The following is an 18,917-nucleotide window of genomic DNA, read 5'->3' as shown; positions in this document are numbered from 1 at the left end:
GTGGAGAGGGGAAGAGAGAGGGAATCTCAAGCAGGCTCGATGCCCAGGGCAGACCCAAACACAGGGCTCAATCTCTCAACCATGAGATCATGATCTGAGCCAAAAACAACAGTTGGGTGCTTAACTGAGGCACCCAGGCACCCCTCAGAATTTTATCTTAAAACATGGGATTGATTAATACTTTATGTAGACTGAATAGATAGACTGCTCACTTATATATGGGGCATCACTTTATTCGTAAATTTAAATAATACTATTATCACAACATTAAACTTTCTGTTCACCTGCCACATGAGTTGTGTCCACTTGATTCGACCAAAGGGCTTCAAGTATGCTGTTCCTTTCCTTGTCTTCTATACACATCCCCAAAAATTGATGGGAAAAAGAATGCCTTTATACATTAGGATGGGAATTGCCTCTGTTTGATTCTGTCACTACCTCACTTAGTTATATTTTCAAAATGGTCTTATCTGATAGTATTATAATATTACGTAACTTTCATGCAAAAATATTCTGACAAAGAACGATTATGAATAAAAACTCACAACAAAATAACAATAGCCGTTTTTGAAAGCTTCCTTTGTGTCAAAAAGTGAAAGACGGTCTTCAGCATTTTTTTTACCTTTTATCTTATTTAATCTTTAAAACAGTTTTATAGAGATCATGACCACGGATTTGAACCTGGGAATATAACACTCCATCTCCCATGATCTATACCTCTGTCCTCTACTTGTCCTAAACTGCATGCTGTGTGGTCACAGCACCCAGGGCGATGCAGACATGATCGAAACCTAACAGACACGCCAAAAGACTCTTACCTTAGACCAGTCACCCATTCGCCACACGTAGCATTTTGAGTAATCCTCACAATCTTCAGCCTCCCTGGGTCTGGTGGAGAGGACACATTTCTTCCTAGGGTTCGTACACCTCACAGTCCGGTGACGTACGCCTTTGCCACACTTGACCGAACACTAGCAGAAAACATCAGAGAGTCGGGATGAAGTCCGTGATTAGGAGATACAGATGAACGGTTAAATTATGTTAAGTAATATTTCTTTCTCTTTAAAAATTTTTTTTTCAGTTTATTTATTTTGAGAGAGAGAGGGAGAGAGAGCACAAGCAGGGGAGGGGCAGAGAGAGAGGGAGGGAGAGAATCCCAAGCAGCTTCGAAGTATCAGTGCCCAGTGCGGAGCTCGAACTCATGGACCATGAGACCATGACCTGAGTCAAAATCAAGAGTTGGATGCTTAACGGACTGAACCACCAAGGCACACCTTTCTTTTCTTTTCTTTCTTTCTTTCTTTTTTTTTTTTTTAAAGTAGGCTTCACTCTCAGCGTGGAGCCCGATGTGGAGCTTAAACTCATGACTCAGATCAAGACCTGAGCTGAGATTAAGAGTCGGATGCTTAGCCAAGTGAATCATCCAGGTGCCCACTGTTAAATAATATTTCTAATCATCTGTCATAAGCCTATGACCACATATAGACCAGGTTAAAGAACAAAGAGAAGTTAAACACCTGGCTGTACGCCAGTACCAGGAGCCAGATGAAGCTCAAGACAGAGTGCTGGAGGTAAATGAGTTTCAGGAACACAGGACCATTATTACAGAGATCAATATAACATAAGGATTGTTTATTAAAGACAAATAATATACAGTGATCAAAATATAAAATACTGAACTTGATTGCCATAAAAATTTTTATGTATAGTTATCTAAGAAAATTCATTTTATTTTTGCTAAGATTTAGTTTGTTTTAGCCCTAAGAAATGTTTGCAAAAGATAGAAAAATTTTTTAGAGGGTGTCATTTCTCACAAACTTTTCTTAAAGCTAAAACAGAGAAAAATCTTAGCAAAAATAAAATAAATATTTAATTGCATAATTATATACCCCTAGAAATTATCATTCTAAATGACTGCAAGCATTGAAAATATAATTCAGTTGAAAAACAGTTTGTTTATTTCATAAATAACTGATGCCTGATTTAAGATGGTGACATAACATACAAACATGTATGTATATTTGTATATTCCACCAAGTTTTTCTAGGTGCAAGTTGGCATCTCATTTTCATTTATGTCTCTTATTATGGAATATGTGTAAAGCTTCTCAGTTTTACAAAGATATACATCACTGACTATCTGGACTCAGGGACTAAAATGGCATTGGGCAAGAGAAGGGAAAGGAAGGAGAGAAGGGAATGGATAAAAGATATGGCAAACCTTGAAAATTCAATGAATATTTGTGATTAAAAAATGTCCAAAACAAGAGTTGCAGAATACATTTAACAATGACGTAGTATTAAGAATAAGCATGTGGGGGCGCCTGGGTGGCTCAGTCGGTTAAGCGTCGGACTTCAGCTGAGGTCACGATCTCGCGGTCCGTGAGTTCGAGCCCCGCGTCGGGCTCTGTGCTGACAGCTCAAAGCCTGGAGCCTGTTTCAGATTCTGTGTCTCCTTCTCTCTGACCCTCCCCCGTTCATGCTCTGTCTCTCTCTGTCTCAAAAATAAATAAACGTTAAAAAAAAAAATTAAAAAAAAAAAAAAGAATAAGCATGTGGACTACAACAGGTGTGTTGTTGAAAACCTGAGCACGAAACTAATGATATTATAAATATCGTATATTTTACACAAATGAGTAACTGTCTCATAATTTATGGCTTATGTTTGAATATGTTGAGCTTTAAAGTGGACTACACGTGTGACTTAGCATTTTAAAATTTATATTTTAATGTTTTGCAGTTGGAACTAACCCTCAACCATAAAATCAATGTTTAAATTAAATAAAAACAAGAGAAACATTTTTTTTAAATTGGTAGACTGCATTGAGACATAATATTTCTCCCAGCTGGTGCCAAAAATCTGTACAGAATCTCTCTGACCTATTTCCTCCTAAAGAGTTTGCAAAAACATTATGGTTAGGCTGGAGGTGGGATATTTTCCTTTGCTCATGTGAATCTTCTCTCCAGATTGAACTGATTCATTTGGATGTAATATTAGATACTGCATTCATCGGCAAAGCACACATCAAAAATGAAGGAGAAAATGTTAAGCAGCAAGGTGTAAGGTGTAGCTCAGAACAGGAAGACACCGGCAAATCATGCTACTGGTCAATGTACTTTAGTAGGTGTGGGGTTGCGTTAATTGAAGAATATTCCCACACCTTATTATCTAAGCTACTTTATCCTCATTTTCAAAGGATTAGCTGCTCATCATACCCTGGCATTTTGTTTGTCAGTTTTATATCCTATCTAATATTCTGAAAGTAAGCATCTGAATGATTTGGCTCTGGGTGTGCATGTGCGTGTGTGTGTGCTCATGTGTGTGGGTATGTAAGTGTGAGTGTGTTTGTGTGTGTGTGGCATACAGCCACATACTCACCTAAAATGCTTCAGAGCAGCTAGAGAATATAAGTAATGATTGCCATTTATTATTTTTATATACATTTTTTAATGTTTATTTTTGAAGAAGAGAGAGATAGAATGTGAGTGGGGGACGGGCAGAGAGAGAGGGAGACAGAATCCAAAGCAGGCTCCAGGCTCGCAGCTGTCAGCCCAGAGCCCGCCACAGGGCTCGAACTCACAAACCGTGAGCTCATGACCTGAGCCGAAGTTGGATGCTCAACCGACTGAGCCACCCAGGAGCCCCTACATAAATTTTTAAAATCTATTTATTTTTGAGAGAGTCAGAGAGTGACAGGGGAGGGGCAGAGACAGAGGGAGACACAGGATCTGAAGCAGGCTCCAGGCTCGGGGCTGTCAGCACAGAGCCTGATGCGGGGCTCAAACCCACAAACCGTGAGATCATGACTTGAGCTGAAATTGGATGCCCAGCCAACTGAGCCACCCAGGTACCCAGACTGCTGTGTATTATTATGCAAACATGTGTATCAGGATAAAAGAAAATATACCATACAGCTTGGCGTGGACCACACCGGTGTGCTACAGACTACATGCCAATGGGTGTGTGGTGCAGTGAGTCTGACTGCACTGGGTTCAAATCCCAGCCCTTCTACTTAGATAGGATTGGGTAAACTATTTAATGTCTCTGAGATCAATTATAAAATGGTGAAACTATTAACTTTCTTAGATTGATGATTAAATACAAACCATATACTAAATATGAAGTAAAAACAGAGTCTTTGCTTCTAGGAGATGATTGTTAAAAGGTAACGCCCTTTCTTGTTCTTTCTCTTTTAAGTGTTCAGGGAGGGAAAGACAATGAGTCAAGTGTGTATTAAAATTTCTTCAGTGCCTGGGTGGTTCAGTCGGTTGGGCATCTGACTTCAGCTTGGGTCATGATCTCATGGTTCTGGGTTTGAGCCCTGCGTTGGGCTCTGTGCTGACAGCTTGGAGCCTGGAGCCTGCTTTGGATTCTGTGTCCCTCTCTCTCTGCCCCTTCTGCCACTCGTGCTCTGTTTGTCCCTCTCTCAAAAATAAATAAACATTAAGAAATTAAAAAAAAATCTGCCCACTGAAGAGTATACTCATGATATATATAAAAAAAAGCAGCAACCTAAAGTGTATATAGAATACATTTTTGATTATGTTACAATATTGATTGAATAGAGTAAATAACTTTGTCTTCTTCTGTTTGCAAAATTACATATAAGCAGCATATCCTCTTTCTTGTCAGAAAAGTTAATAGATGGTATTGAAACTGCTGTAAACAGAGATTCTGAACATATTAGCACGTGACGTCAGACAAGGTGGGCATCAAAGGAGAGAAATGAAATGGGGAGGGCTGGGGGCATGCACTGTACCTCAGACCACACTCCTGCCTCCCATACGGTCATGCAGTCCTGACCCTCACAGCGCTGGGCGGAGGCAGGCTTAGGCCCGGAGCAGTCCCTCTCCCGGGCTCTGATCAGAGTCCCATTGCTCAACTGTTGGGTACAGGCCACCTGTCTGCTCTGCATCCCTTTTCCACAAGTTCGTGAACAGGGGGTCCATTCCGTCATCATCCATCTAAAAGTAAAGCAAGAACCACTGAAACAAGTTAAAAGGTATCGACCCACGGTGTATTTTGACATGTCTGGAATTAGAATCGTGGCACAGTGACTTTTTTTTTTTAATTAATATAGCTTTGTCTAAAATATCTGTGCTTTCTATCATTTTGAATTCTCCTTATTTCCTATCTCAGGGTCTTGTTCTTGTTTGTTTGTTTGTTTAGAGAGCAGGCAAGGGGCAGGGAAGGAGGGAGAGAGAGAATCCCAAGTAGGCCCTGCACTGTCAGCACAGAGCCCAATGTGGGCTCAAACTCACCAACTGTGAAATGGTGACCTGAGCCGAAATCAAGTCAGATGCTTAACAGACCGAGCCACCCAAGCGCCCCCCTCAGGGCCTTGTGCGTCTTAGAATCTCAAAGAATGAGATTCTGTCCACACCATAGTACATGCTTTGCCTGTGGCTGCTTATCATATTGGCACACTGAGATACCTTCTAAGTGTACAATTGCTAAGATACATGGGTTATTCCTGTCCTTCATGTTTTGAATCTTCACAACAACTCCATGTGTTAAGTACGACAACTATCATGGAGAGGGAAACCACGGCAAGGAGAGATTTAGCAACTTACCAAGGGTCATGAGGATGTAAAGTCAGAAATTGGAAGTGAGGCTGTACAAGGACTTCACAAGGAGACATATGCAGGTATTAGCAAGGTAACAGAACCCTGTCACTGAGAATGCCCTCTTACCTGGGGGAAGCAATCATTAGTACATTATGCCTAGTACCTGCAACAAGATTTCTGTGCCTGGGACATACCTTCCAGATAAAGCTATGTGTGCTTCCTCAGGCTAGCCTCTATGTACTTGCAATGTAATCACAGACACAGGAGTGACCGGCTCAGAGTGCTACGCGTCAAGCGACCTTATTGTGAAAGGTCCTCAAGAACTCTCAACTGCTATTCTTGGATTTCACTGATTCAGTGATTCAGCCCACACACATGTAGTTTAATACCTAGATGGACATCCTTTACCCAACCACGAGGGCAGTGATACATATCTATGGCACTTCCTTTTCTAATTAATTCGGATCTAACCTAGGACCACTAATTTAAACAAAACCCCAAATTTATTTCAGGAAGAAGCAAGGCCTATGCCTGAAAAGTGATTCATAAAATTTGTATGATTCTGGTCAATATATGATTCTCATCAATAAAACCCTCTCTGTATTTCCCATCATTAGGACAACCTCCCAGGGGGATCTAAATCCCCCCCTAAACTATCTGCACGATCCTATTTCGTCGCAGTGAAGGGCAGTCAGAAGCCCTGAGCTTAATTCGGGGTTCGTACTAGCTGTGCACATTCTTGAAACAATACTTAACAGCTGTTAAGTTTCCATTCTGTCATTTTGTAAAAGGGTTTATTATTATACTGTCTGACATACAATAGGGACTCAGGATATAGTATATACTATATATATTACCATATATTTGTAAGTGATTTATACTTACTCATTTCTCTAGCTTCTTCTCTCATTTGTTTGGAAAATAAAGCATACGCTTAGTTTGCTCCCCAAACACTTTCTATTTTCTCCACATGGTACCTGTGTATGGAGCATCCACTGCCTGGATCATTGACAGCCAGCTCCAAGTCCCTTCCTCCCAAAAGAGTTTCTCCACCCAACCCACAATGATTGTGCTCTCCTCTGCCCTCTGGCATTTGGCTTGTGGCACTCAGCAGTTGTTAGATATTCCCTAGCAAGGTGGAGAGGCTCACAGCCCCCCTACAAAAGTTGACCTTCTTTTCCTGATTAGGATATAAGCTCTTTAGGGCTGCCTGGGTGGCTCGGTCGGTTAAGCATCAGACTTAGGCTCAGGTCATGATCTTGCGGCTCATGAGTTTGAGTCCCACAGTGGGCTCTGTGCTGACAGCCTGGTTCAGATTCTGTCTCCCTCTTTCTCTACCTTGCCCCTGCTCGCACTGTCTCTCTCTCTCTCTCAAAAATAAATAAACATTAAAAAAAATTTTTTTTTTAAAGTTTAAAGAATTAAAAAAAGGATATAAGCTCTTTAAAGGCAGAGGTCAACGTCTTATTCTCCTTTGCATCCATAACACTTTGCACACAACAGCCTGTCACTAAACATTTCTCGATTTGGAATTTGTGTCTGTGTTTTACAGAAATAGCATCAATTCTTCCTAATTTACTTAAGCCTAAATGCCCCTGGCAATGATTCAAAGTTTGGGAAGTTCCATCCTCATGTAATCTAGTTTTCTCATCTGTACAATGGATTTAGTTCTAAATGATTTTATGCTTCTATTTATAAAAAAAAAAAAAAATCACGATGACATTTACATTGCAATATTGCCTCTAACAATGTTCTTGTCCGCAAATCTATCAGATATGATGCAGATCTACCATTTTGCATCGGAGTCCCCTAGTGGATTGTTCCTAATGTATTTATCTTCCAAATTTATTTAGTTTCCTGCTTCACCTTTTACATGAGGATACCTGGGTTATAATTAAATTTAAACCCACGTATGCACCTTTCCCTTCAACTATGGAACCTAGAAGACACTACTGAAAAGAGAAGTATCTGCAATTTCATGGGAGATCATGTTCTTTTAATGTTTCTTTAAATTTACTTTTGAGAGAGTGTGACCAAGGGAGGGGCAGAGAGAGGGGGACAGAGGATCCGAAGCAGGCTCTGCGCTGAGAGCAGCGAGCCTGATGTAGGGCTTGAACTCACAAACGAAACCATGAGATCATGACCTGAGCTGAAGTCAGATGTTCAACTGACTGAGCCACCTAGGCACCCCTGGAATCTCATGTTTTTTAAATAAAATACATTTGAGATATCCTTAGTATAATGGTAAAAGTTACTTTTTCCATTCCTTGTGAAAACTGCTCAAAAATAAAAATTAAAGTGTAAAACATATTCTAATAAGAGAAAAAGCGCTTTATATTTTGGAATTAACCTAATTTGGAGTTATCCCATTTCCTTATCTTTAAGATTCCCTCTTGTATTTATTTACCCAAGGGATACAGGAGTACTGATGCATAGGGGCACTTGTACCCCAATGTTTATAACAGCACTCTCAACAATAGCCAAATTATGGAAAGAGCCTAAATGTCCAACAACTGATGAATGGATAACGAAATTGTGGTTTATATACACAATGGAGTACTACGTGGCAATGAGAAAGAATGAAATATGGCCCTTTGTAGCAATATGGATGGAACTGGAGAGTGTAATGCTAAGTGAAATAGGCCATACAGAGAAAGACAGATACCATATGTTTTCACCATATGTGGATCCTGAGAAACTTAACAGAAACCCATGGGGGAGGGGAAGGAAAAAAAAAAAGAGGTTAGAGTGGGAGACAGCCAAAGCATAAGAGACTCTAAAAAACTGAGAACAAACCGAGGGTTGATGGGGGGTGGGAGGGAGGGGAGGGTGGGTGATGGGTATTGAGGAGGGCACCTTTTGGGATGAGCACTGGGTGTTGTATGGAAACCAATTTGACAATAAATTTCATATATTGAAGAAAAAAAAAGATTCCCTCTTGCAAAGCTATTTACTAGTGCAATGATATATTTTATATTTGGCATATAGGGTTCTGTCAGACTATTTGATTCTATTCAATAAATGTAAATGGAAATTAGAAAGTTTCTTACTAGGGTGGGGAAAAAGAAAAGGCAGGAAAATTAAAACCAGTAAGTCACAGAAAGTTTTCCTATGATGAACCTTAACACTTGCTTGTGTCCATTTCTTACTATTCAATGTTTTGGCTAAACTCACTGACATTGCTTCTTGGTGATTTGCGATATATTGACTCCTTTTCTAAGGGAAGGAAGATAACAATCTCTAACAAAAAAGATATCCAGTCTCCAGGTGCAAAAAACTCTCACTCAGAAATGTAGTGACCCTTTGAAACTATTCATTTTACAAAGTCATTAACAAGGCATTTTCCCTCAAGATAGCCGAGGTCAGCAAATGACCAATGAATGGTGTGTATATTGTACATTCTGATCCTTTGCAGACGAAGTCAGGAAGTGACAAACATGTTCTAGTCCTCATATCCAACTCATTGAAGATTCCTGATAAACCAGGAAAAGCCAATGCTCTTCCCTCCAAATGGAAAAGTTATATGGTATATGAAACAAATGAAGTTTTGAAATATTTTAGCAAATAATTTAACACAAGATAAGGTGGCATTTTAATATCTATTAAAAGAGATAGAGGGGTGCCTGGGTGGCTCAGTTGGTTGAGTGTCTGGCTTTGGCTCAGGTCACGATCTCACCACTGGTGAGTTCGAGCCCCACATCGGGCTCACTGCTTGTCAGCCCATCAGCAGAGCCCACTTCGGATCCTCATCCCCCTCCTCTGCCCCTCAGCCACTTGTGCTCTCATAAAAATAAACAAATATTTTGAAAAATAAGATAAAAGAGACACAGAAAAAGATAAATCTTAGGAATGGCAATAACAAAAATGGTCCAGATTCTTTTGGCAAAGGCCAAAAACTCTGCTGTTCCATTTGTCCCGCACTGAACAGAGGGGAGTCAAGGACTTGATTGCAGGTAACAGTAATTCCCTAGGTCACTTTTCCTGCTGATTACTCCATTGCCACCTAAAAAAATCTTAATTAGTTCATCTACTCATGAAGTCCTCCTGAAAAACATACAGTCAAGTAGAGGGAATGGGCATAACACTATTGGAAGTATATTAATGTGCTTTTATCTTTTGCATGGTCTTTTACACATCATTTTTTGTCCTTTTCCTTAGAAGCATAGTTTTCCCTGGGGTTTGGGGAAGAATAAGAATATTCGAGCAGAAATGGAAAGGAAAGAAAAAGTTGATACTCAGCTTTTGTCACCGAATCTACAGAAAAGCAAGCCTTGACATTTCAGCATTGTAAAGAAAGAAAGGATTTTCTAAATTCTTTTAAGCTCTCATTAATATAGCATGAGCTGGATCTGAAGGGCTTAATAACTGAATTTTGCCATAAGCCTGAAATACAGGGAACTCAGGATCAGGGCTACATCAGAGGTGGGAAGGCAGGGGGAACAGGGAAACCAGAAGAACTGAGCATTAGCCTCAATGACACTAATTCCCAAAGAGATTAAGACAAAAAAGTTTAAATACAGTTAATTGGCAACTTTGTTCCTCCTCCCTCTTTAAACTGCTCCCCCATACTTATTCATTTCAGTGGAGGGTCATGAAGAATATTATATTAGTTATAGACCGCTATAAAGCTACAAATTATTTGCACACCTGAGTTCCAGGACATGTAAATTCACTGTGTCCCTTGTACAGGAGCCAATGAGCGGGGAGATCAATCTCTGTTTGGCTCGCCAGGAACTCACAACTATGTCCTGAGCCTCAACAGATCTCTGAGTGTTGGGATAGAACAGATGTGCCTGTCTCTGTATTCCAGAGGATTCAATGCAGACTCAAACTCATTTAATCCTTCTATCTTTGAAAGCTTTTAGGACCTTTGACACTGGGGGTCAGTCCCACTCAAGCCCAACCTTAATTTTTATATGAAAACACGTGGACGTTCAGCTCTATGATGGGAACCACTCCAAACCACCTTGCTGCTAGCTCACTCCAAAATGATACTCCAGTTCCACTTCATCTCTGCCTGTTACTAAGGTTTCTACACCACTTTCAGCTGCTCAGCATCACTGTCTTACTTCCTACTTCAGAGTTTCTCGCCTACTTTGTTGCCTCATACTCACTGGGGAAGTCACAAGAGACCGAGACAAATGGACTGCCCAATAACTAGGACCCAGCTCAGGAATTGGGCGATGGAAGGTCAGGGATCGGGCAGTCACCCTGGGAGCTCTGGGAGAGGAAGTGAAGACGTAGCCTGGGAAACCAGGAGGACCACACCATCCCTGGTGTCGCGTGAGGGACTGGATCCCGGCCAGTCCTGCTTTGTTTTATATCTCCCTTGGCAAGTTCTACAATACCATTTCAGAGAATTCAAGAACAAATAGCTAACTTCAACCCATAGTCAGGTTTTTGAAGAAGTGACCAACAGATTACCAAGTAATTTTAATTACACCTCCTTTGTCTCACTTAGTGGTTGTTTTCATCCTGTGGAGAATACAGTTAAAGTTGAGGTAAGTCCTAGCCTTGCTGTTTTTATTTTTAAGCTTATTCATTATTTTGAGAGAGAGAGAGACAGACAGACAGATATACAGAGAGACAGAGAGAACAGGCATGTACATGAGCAGGGGAGGGGCAGAGAAAGAGAGAGAGAATCCCAAGCAGGCCCCACATTGTCAGCACAGAGCCTGACTCGGAGCTTGATCCCAACTGTGAAATCATGACTTGAACCAAAATCAAATGTCAGACACTTAACCAACTGAGCCACCCATGTGCCCCCTATCCTTTCTGCTTTAATACTCTTTCCATCCAGGCAATTATCTTTCTTTCCTAGATCTTGCTTGTTTAAAACCTTACATCTTGGTATATATTCCTTTGCACTGTTGTTAGGAAAGTGTGGATTTGTTAGTATTTGGAGTGTTTAAAAAATATTTTTATGTTTATTTTATTTTTGAGAGAGAGAGACAGACAGAGGACGAGCAGGGGGAGGGGCAGGGAGAGAGGGAGACACAGGATCCAAAGCACCCTCCAGGCTCTGAGCTGTCAGCACAGAACCCGACAAGGGGCTCAAACTCACCAACCGTGAGATTATGACCTGAGCCAAAGTTGGTGCTCAACCGACTGAGCCATCCAGGTGCCCCAGTGTTTTGAGTGTTAAAGACCAGTGATTTAATGGCCAAATGGAGCATTAGCAAGTGGTGGGAGAGGGTTACCTTGTTTGGCATGGTTGCTCATTACATTTGCGAATCTGTGGCTCAGGCTTGGTTAGGTATTTGCATTTCTTGTTGTCCACAATGCTGATGTTTTTGTTCATGATTTTTGTGCAAGACACTGTTGTCTTCCTTTCTCCTGAAAAGAGCAAACAAACATAAAGAAATGAGAGGCCTTTATGTAAATGGGCTTAGGAGGTGTGCATAGGCTGGTTGTAATTTTCAGATTTGTAAAGGAATTTTAAGTTATATCAATGAAGATATAATTTAAAATTTACATGCAAATACATCTCTAGGCTTAAAGAAGATAAATGGTAAGGTTTTCCTCACTAGAAATTAAATGGCAAGTTTTACATTCCCAAGGGATTGTGGCAGCATAAGTTGATAAAACATTAATTAAGGATTTGTTGGTAAGGACTATGCTATCTTTTAGCATTAAGTGGTGGAAAGCTGTAATTTGCAAAAATCCTGTATACTTTCATGGAAGCACATAAACACACATGTGTATTTTATCATTTGGCTCTGTACCACCTGTGCTCTGCAGTAAATTATGGAAAGCAGGCTTTTCTGTATATTTTTAGTATAACTCACACCTTTATTCTTATTGTCTCTGATAAAAGTGTTTTAGCGCAATGAGGAATTCTAGAAATATTCGTTCCCTATTCAGTGTGATGTTCTCTAAGAAAAGCTATGGTACTCCTGCTATTTTTCACCAGATTTCAGAAAAATGGCTTCTCTACTTTCTCTGTTATGATAAAGTCTGATTAGAGTAGGTTAAAATGACCACTAGTATGGTATTTCTTGTTCTTTGAGACCGATAAGAACACTTACTTGACAACATTTTCATTATTTCATCTGGTACCTGAAGAGCCTAGTAAATATATGCTAATTCTGTTTCTCTATAAAAGTCTAAATATCTATATAAGATTTAATAACCTAATTTAACTTATTGTTTGACATTATAAAGTAATTACATCTACTAACAATTTTAAGGCCAGATGGGTCATAAAGGATTAAGAAAATAATCTCAAGTCTTCTGGGTCTCTACTGAAAGGCCATTAGTTAGGGTCCCGTGACTGTCATGCAATGGGTAATTAGGAAACTCAGAGCATTCATGACAGTCATGCCAAATACGACAGGCTGGGCTGGTGGCACAGAGGTCACTCTGTGATTTAACTGACAGACAGGGAAGGCTGGCATCAAGAAAGAAGAAAAGAAGGAATGTAGACAGAGAGCTACTTTGAGTAATGTTTAGTATCTTTTGCTTTGACCTGAATGGGGGATGGGGAGAAGCAACAAGGTGGCCCAGTAGAAGGCAAAGAACAGTTGTTGGGCTTGAGGATCTTCCCTTCACCTGCCTCTCAACATCACTGAGCATAGTCCCATGACAATTTGTAGTATACAAAAAGGATTCTCTCTCCACCCCCGTATGTGTGTGTATGTGTGTATTAACTAACAATTATATCTGTGATTATTGCATATCATGTTATTGAAATCATTTAGGTCTTCAGTTTTATTTTCTAGTACAAGTAGCACAATGTTGACCAAACTATTCCCGGTCTGGAGAATTCCGGTGCAATACAGCTTATTCTATGGGAGCTCCATATAGACAACATAGTGCCAGGCATGTAAAAGGCCCTTTCCCAGCTTGGCAAATAGAACGTGAGCTCAACTGCAGAGTCCAGGCTAAGGACTTTATGGTCAGCTGCCTACTTGAATGAACATCTCTGCCTCAGAAGTCCTGGCCCTGACCTGTGTACCTCACATGTTCAGGCAAGCTGATGCCAACTGGTAGAATAAAAGACAACATTTTACGCTGGAGGTAAATGCTTAGGGGCTGTCCAGGCTATTCCCAGGTAGGCCAAGAAGGGTGGAGTGCAGCATTACATGTAATCACAGAAGTGTTCAGTACCACCAACTTCAATTTTCAAATAAATTGCTAGAAAAGCAGAAATGGCTTATGTTCGTTTTTTTGCAGAAAAAAAAAACTGGCCTCAGAAGGTAGGAGTTACCTAAGTGTAAATAATTGGGACACAGAGTTTTGGGTAACTTCTTCCTAGTTTCCCATGTTCCAGGTGCACCTTTATGACCTGATGCACAATTAAATAGATATTATGCAAGTTCTGTATAATGCGAACATATGTAAGTAACACTTTCTACATTATGATGATGCCCACTTAAAAGCAGGATTAAAATACACGTTCCTTTCATCAAATATAAATGTTAGTTTTAAAATCGAATTTAAGGCCTTCAAATTCCTAAGACGCTATTTTGCAGAATAGATGTGGTTGCCTAAACTAATTTAAAGAGTGGCTTTCTGCCAAATACAACACACACACACAAATGACTAACAGACGGTATCCAGAAAGCTTTTGTGAACATGTATGTAGTCATGCAGTAAATAACTCAGGGCTAATTACACTGCATTTCTTTCCTTTCCTCAGGAAATGCATAACTTTAGTTATACTACCCCAGAGCTCACATATGAAGCTATTGAAAAAAAATGTTTTGAGGACAAGTGTTGATATGTCAAAAGAGACATAGGTTTCTATCTCATTTCAGGGAGCACCTTGGTGTTCAAGGAAAATGGAAAGGTATGTGATGATGAATTGGGACTTTTCCATCTACACTGGAGCAAGGAAGCTCACATCATACGTTTTTTGGCAGAGAGGATAGACTTGGCCCTACTTTTAAAAAATTTCATTGAACAAAAACAATAGAATCAGGGGGAAGAAATCTATTGCTCAGCTACAGGCACACTATGCCTATGAAAATACAACTAGATCTTCAAGCCATATGGAAATGTTATTGTTTGACTTTTTTCTTTTATATATTTTTATGTTCCAGCCAACACAGGAAATTTCCATTCTAGCATCTAATAGCAGTATTTACAATGCATCCCGTACTGTGGAACCTAGGGACGGACCCAAAGTGATGAAGTAACTGGCTTTCCGCCTGAGCCATGAGTAGCTGGAAGCTGTTGACAGTGTATTACTTGCTTTACGGCAATTAACTTCACCTCTAGGTCATTCCCGTTAAATCGGTTTTGGGGAAATCAGTTTTGATGCTTTGAATACAATTATGAATACAAGAAGATGACCATTAAGCAATTGGTCTCATTGCCAAATTCGGGCAAAACCTGAAAATGAAGGGTGATTTTTATTTACTGACTCTGTTCTCTGAAGACACTTAACAAAGACTAGATACATGTGCCTTCTTTTCCAGTCTCAGATACAAGCTGATCTTCTTTCTATGCTCTAGATTTAACCCCATGAAATGGATATTTTTAATAAAACTATATTCTATCCACATAGATCACATTTCTAGAACTGGCACCATAAATGTGGAAACACGTTCTTGGGAATGTGTTCAGTGCTTCAGTATATGTAGGTGAAATTCTCTCTATCTTATTAGATGTTCCAAACTTTTTTTTTTAACATTTATTTATTTTTGAGACAGAGAGAGATGGAGAATGAATGCGGGAGGATCAGAGAGAGAGGGAGACACAGAATCCGAAACAGCCTCCAGGCTCTGAGCTGTCAGCACAGAGCCTGACACGGGCCTCGAACTCATGAGCAGTGAGATCATGACCTAAGCCGAAGTCAGACACTTAGCCGACCAAGCTACCCAGGCGCCCCTGTTCCAAACTTTTAAATAAAACTGTGGACCTCTACAAGACAGAGATTATATATAGTCATTGGTCTTTATAATTTTCTCTCAAATTATCTATTTATTTTCTATTGAACTCACAATGGCCAGCAAGCAAGTAACCCAAAAGTAAATATATTTTCATAAGGATGAAGGGCTCTTCTCTGAGCACTCCTTAGAAATATGTAAAATGCAGGGGTTTCTTTAGGCATACAATTGCTAACTTGGTCAACTTCCAAAATTGTGCATTCCATTTGATTCTTAGTCATTTTTTGACATTTCTGTAAAAATTTTCCCTCAGGGCTTGGGCTTAATATTAAAATGACTATTTCATCTTTTTTTTAATGAAAATATTTTTATTTTGTATTGTTTTCAACACCCAATATATAATCCAAAGTGAACTTATCATTTCCATGCACATAAGTAGTTTAATGGGATCCCATAACTTCCAAGATAAATTTAACTTGAGTCCTAGCATAACACTCAAGGACTTTCATGCACTAGCTTCTTTCTATAAAAAGTAGAAAATGGTCAAATTACTTCCCACTCCTTGATCCTCTTATTTTACACCCCAGAAATAAACATTCTCACAAACCTGAGTGCCTTTGCACCTAGGCATAGCCCTGGAAAGCTTTTTACATCTTCCCATATCACTTTGTGTAGTGATTTTACTATTATCTGGCCCCTACTAAATGAACAGTGAATTCTCTAAAAGAAGAAAGCACTCATCATTGGACCACTTAGCAATACTGACTCCACATTCAGTATTGGTAAAGGAATCAGTGAGTGCTATATCAGCATGTAAGTCAAGACCAAAGTACTTTCTGTGCTAAGAGGTTCATCTCAAGACTTCCTAAAATGGTGAAAAGTCATTGGCAAACCACATGACAAACTGTGGGGCACAGTTACCTATGGCAATTTCAGTCAATGAATTATAACGTAGGTATCAAAATTCAAGTTGATAAAAAGTTTACATTAATATAAAATGTTCTTATTAAAGAAACTGGAATACAAAACTGTGTTAAATAATATTCAAGTAAAATAATGCAGAGAACAAAAAATATATTTTGGTGCATTTTCGTCAACTAATAACATTTACTGTGGTGCATGCAATGTGCCTTTAAGATGGAAAAATGGAAACAAACTGTACCAGTGCAAAGGTATAGGTATTCTATTCGGAGACGTCTCATCAACTTGGACCCGGAGGCTTGGATCCTCCTCAGAATCTGTTCACGCACAAGGAAAGCTGTGTCTGAAGGATCTCATGATACAAGGCCAACAATGAGAGTTGTCAGCTGGTAGGGCTTGGACTATGTGAAGAATGTGGTATTTGACCTACTTTGTTCCTTTCAAATTGTATCTCTTTAGACTTCCTAAAAGCATGTTTAACTATTTATTTATTTCAAAAGGGATAATGGAATTCTGGAGTCCTTATTCTAGGTTTTATATCATTAATTCATCCACTAGCTCAAAATAAACTCTAGAGTAATGCAGTTATTGTATCCAGTATTTGGAATGCTAATTCCACATACCCCCTCAGATATTAAGAAATGATACACCTCTAATGCCTCTGAACTCCAAGAGCACTTAAAACAGGCCTTTTATGTCAAAAAGAACTTGATCCAGTAAACCTTACATCTGAGGTGCCAAAATAAATTTAAAACAGTCCTTCAAAGAGTTTTTAGATGTTTTAGAACACCAATGCAAAGTAAACATTTATTTCCCAAATACATTTTAAGCTGTTTGAAAATAAAAGGACCCCATTTTAGTGGCCAATGCAAAAATACAAAATGATACACCCTTTCAAATTTTTCTAGAACTATCATTAGAATGGGAAAAGACAAGGGGCGCCTGGGTGGCTCAGTCCGTTGGGCGTACGACTTTGGCCCAGGTCATGATCTCAGTTAGTGGGTTTGAGCCCCGTATCAGGCTCTGTGCTGACAGCTCAGAGCCTGGAGCCTGCTTCAGATCCTGTGTCTCTCTCTCTCTCTCTCTCTCTCTCTGCCCCTCCCCCACTCACACTAGGTCTCCATCTCTCAAAAAATGAATAAACATTAAAAAAAATAAAAAAGAATTTGAAAAGATGATGTCAAAAAGCATACATGTTACTGTGTTAGAAAATTTTTCTTGAGATCATCAACATCCATTTGCCATTTAAAAATATTCCTTCTAAAGGCTTTTTATATCTTGTAATAACTAGTATTAATAAAACTATATTGCACGGTGAATTAACTTTAATTTGGGTTTTCAGTCTAAAACAGTTTTGAGACGCTGACATAAAAGATCATTACAATAAAAATTTAGCTACCTGATAGTAGGGACCTTTCAAAAATTTCTTTTTCCCCCGTATTGCTGGCAATCTAACGCCTTACAACAGAATCCAAAAAATAACATGTCAAACATTGAAATTTTATACAGCTCTGTGATATTTTATTTGCTCTTGCTTAATATAGTCCTGCGAAGTAAAATAGTGCTATTATTCGTCTTTGCTGTTGAAGATAAATTTTGCATGAATCTGTTTCCAATGTTCTGTGCTTTGAACTGACTCTCCTTTAATTCATGAATATGCTGAAAGATTACAGAGCTCTTTCTGGCTATAAAATGGACAATACGAAGTTCGAAAAGATACGATTCCTGAAATCCTGTCCATCCACTTTATTTATGAACTGCAAAGGAAAATAATACCAAAAGCCCAGAAATATCTTGGCATTGAAAGTAATATTTACCCTATTAACATAGAGATAATTGAAAACTGTTGAATGAACACAGTGGAACAGATTTGAGAGAGAAGGTCTGTGCGAGCGCAAATCATATAAAGACTGGGTATAATTAGGACTTATTTTACAAAATAAAAACAAAAACATACCTAATTTCTCATTGAACAGATTCAGTAAAACATCTCTTTGAATCAAAACAAAACTTACATGATCTCTAAGGGACCTGACCTATTTTGTGAAAAGAAATGACATTAAGCCTTTTGAGCTACTCTTGAAGAAAATATGATGTGAGGAGGAGAGAAGATTTGAGTTTAGGAGTCCTGGATTCTAACTTGAACTCTATTCCCACAGGGCATGTGGCCTTGGGAAGTCCCTTAATCTCTACACATTTAAATTTTCTCATATTGATAATTAAGAAGTTATGTTTAAGAATATCTAGACGTAGCAAATCTCTATTCCTTAAGGTTTGGCAATTGGCAAAACACAATCTAGATTGTAATGAATGTGATTTTGGGGAAAAAAAAAATTTAACCACCCCTCCCCCGTAAACTTGTTTATTCAAAATGAGGATTGACAAATTCTGTATGTTTACTTCTAATGTAGCTCCTATTTGACTGCAATTGCAGAAGAAAGAAAGAAAATGAGGAAAACGAAATTTACTGGGTAAACATTTTTCTGTTTAGAGTTTCAAATACAAACAGATTTTAATGAATGCCTTTCAGGGATCTAACAAGAACTATCAACCCTGTCATCACTCTACTGCCCTGCAGCTCACCATTGGATGGGGG

The 18,917-nt window shown here is 39.1% G+C and overlaps 1 protein-coding gene across 1 annotated transcript in view; it reads right to left on the bottom strand.

Annotated features, from left to right (window-relative positions):
- Nucleotides 1-18,917, bottom strand: part of ADAMTS19 (ADAM metallopeptidase with thrombospondin type 1 motif 19) — a 236,229-nt gene that overhangs the window by 22,707 nt on the left and 194,605 nt on the right. Inside the window, exons 19-21 of the mRNA XM_042958856.1 lie at nucleotides 11,768-11,903; nucleotides 4,760-4,964; nucleotides 819-971 (exon numbers count right to left, since the gene is read on the bottom strand). Coding sequence (XP_042814790.1) covers nucleotides 819-971; nucleotides 4,760-4,964; nucleotides 11,768-11,903 — 494 coding nt within the window. The remainder of the gene's footprint in view (nucleotides 1-818; nucleotides 972-4,759; nucleotides 4,965-11,767; nucleotides 11,904-18,917) is intronic.

The sequence above is a fragment of the Panthera tigris genome, chromosome A1, assembly GCF_018350195.1.
Source record: "Panthera tigris isolate Pti1 chromosome A1, P.tigris_Pti1_mat1.1, whole genome shotgun sequence".
Classification (NCBI taxonomy): Eukaryota; Metazoa; Chordata; class Mammalia; order Carnivora; family Felidae; genus Panthera; species Panthera tigris.
Note: the sequence above shows the minus strand (reverse complement) of the source record. Positions and strands in the feature narration are given on the sequence as shown.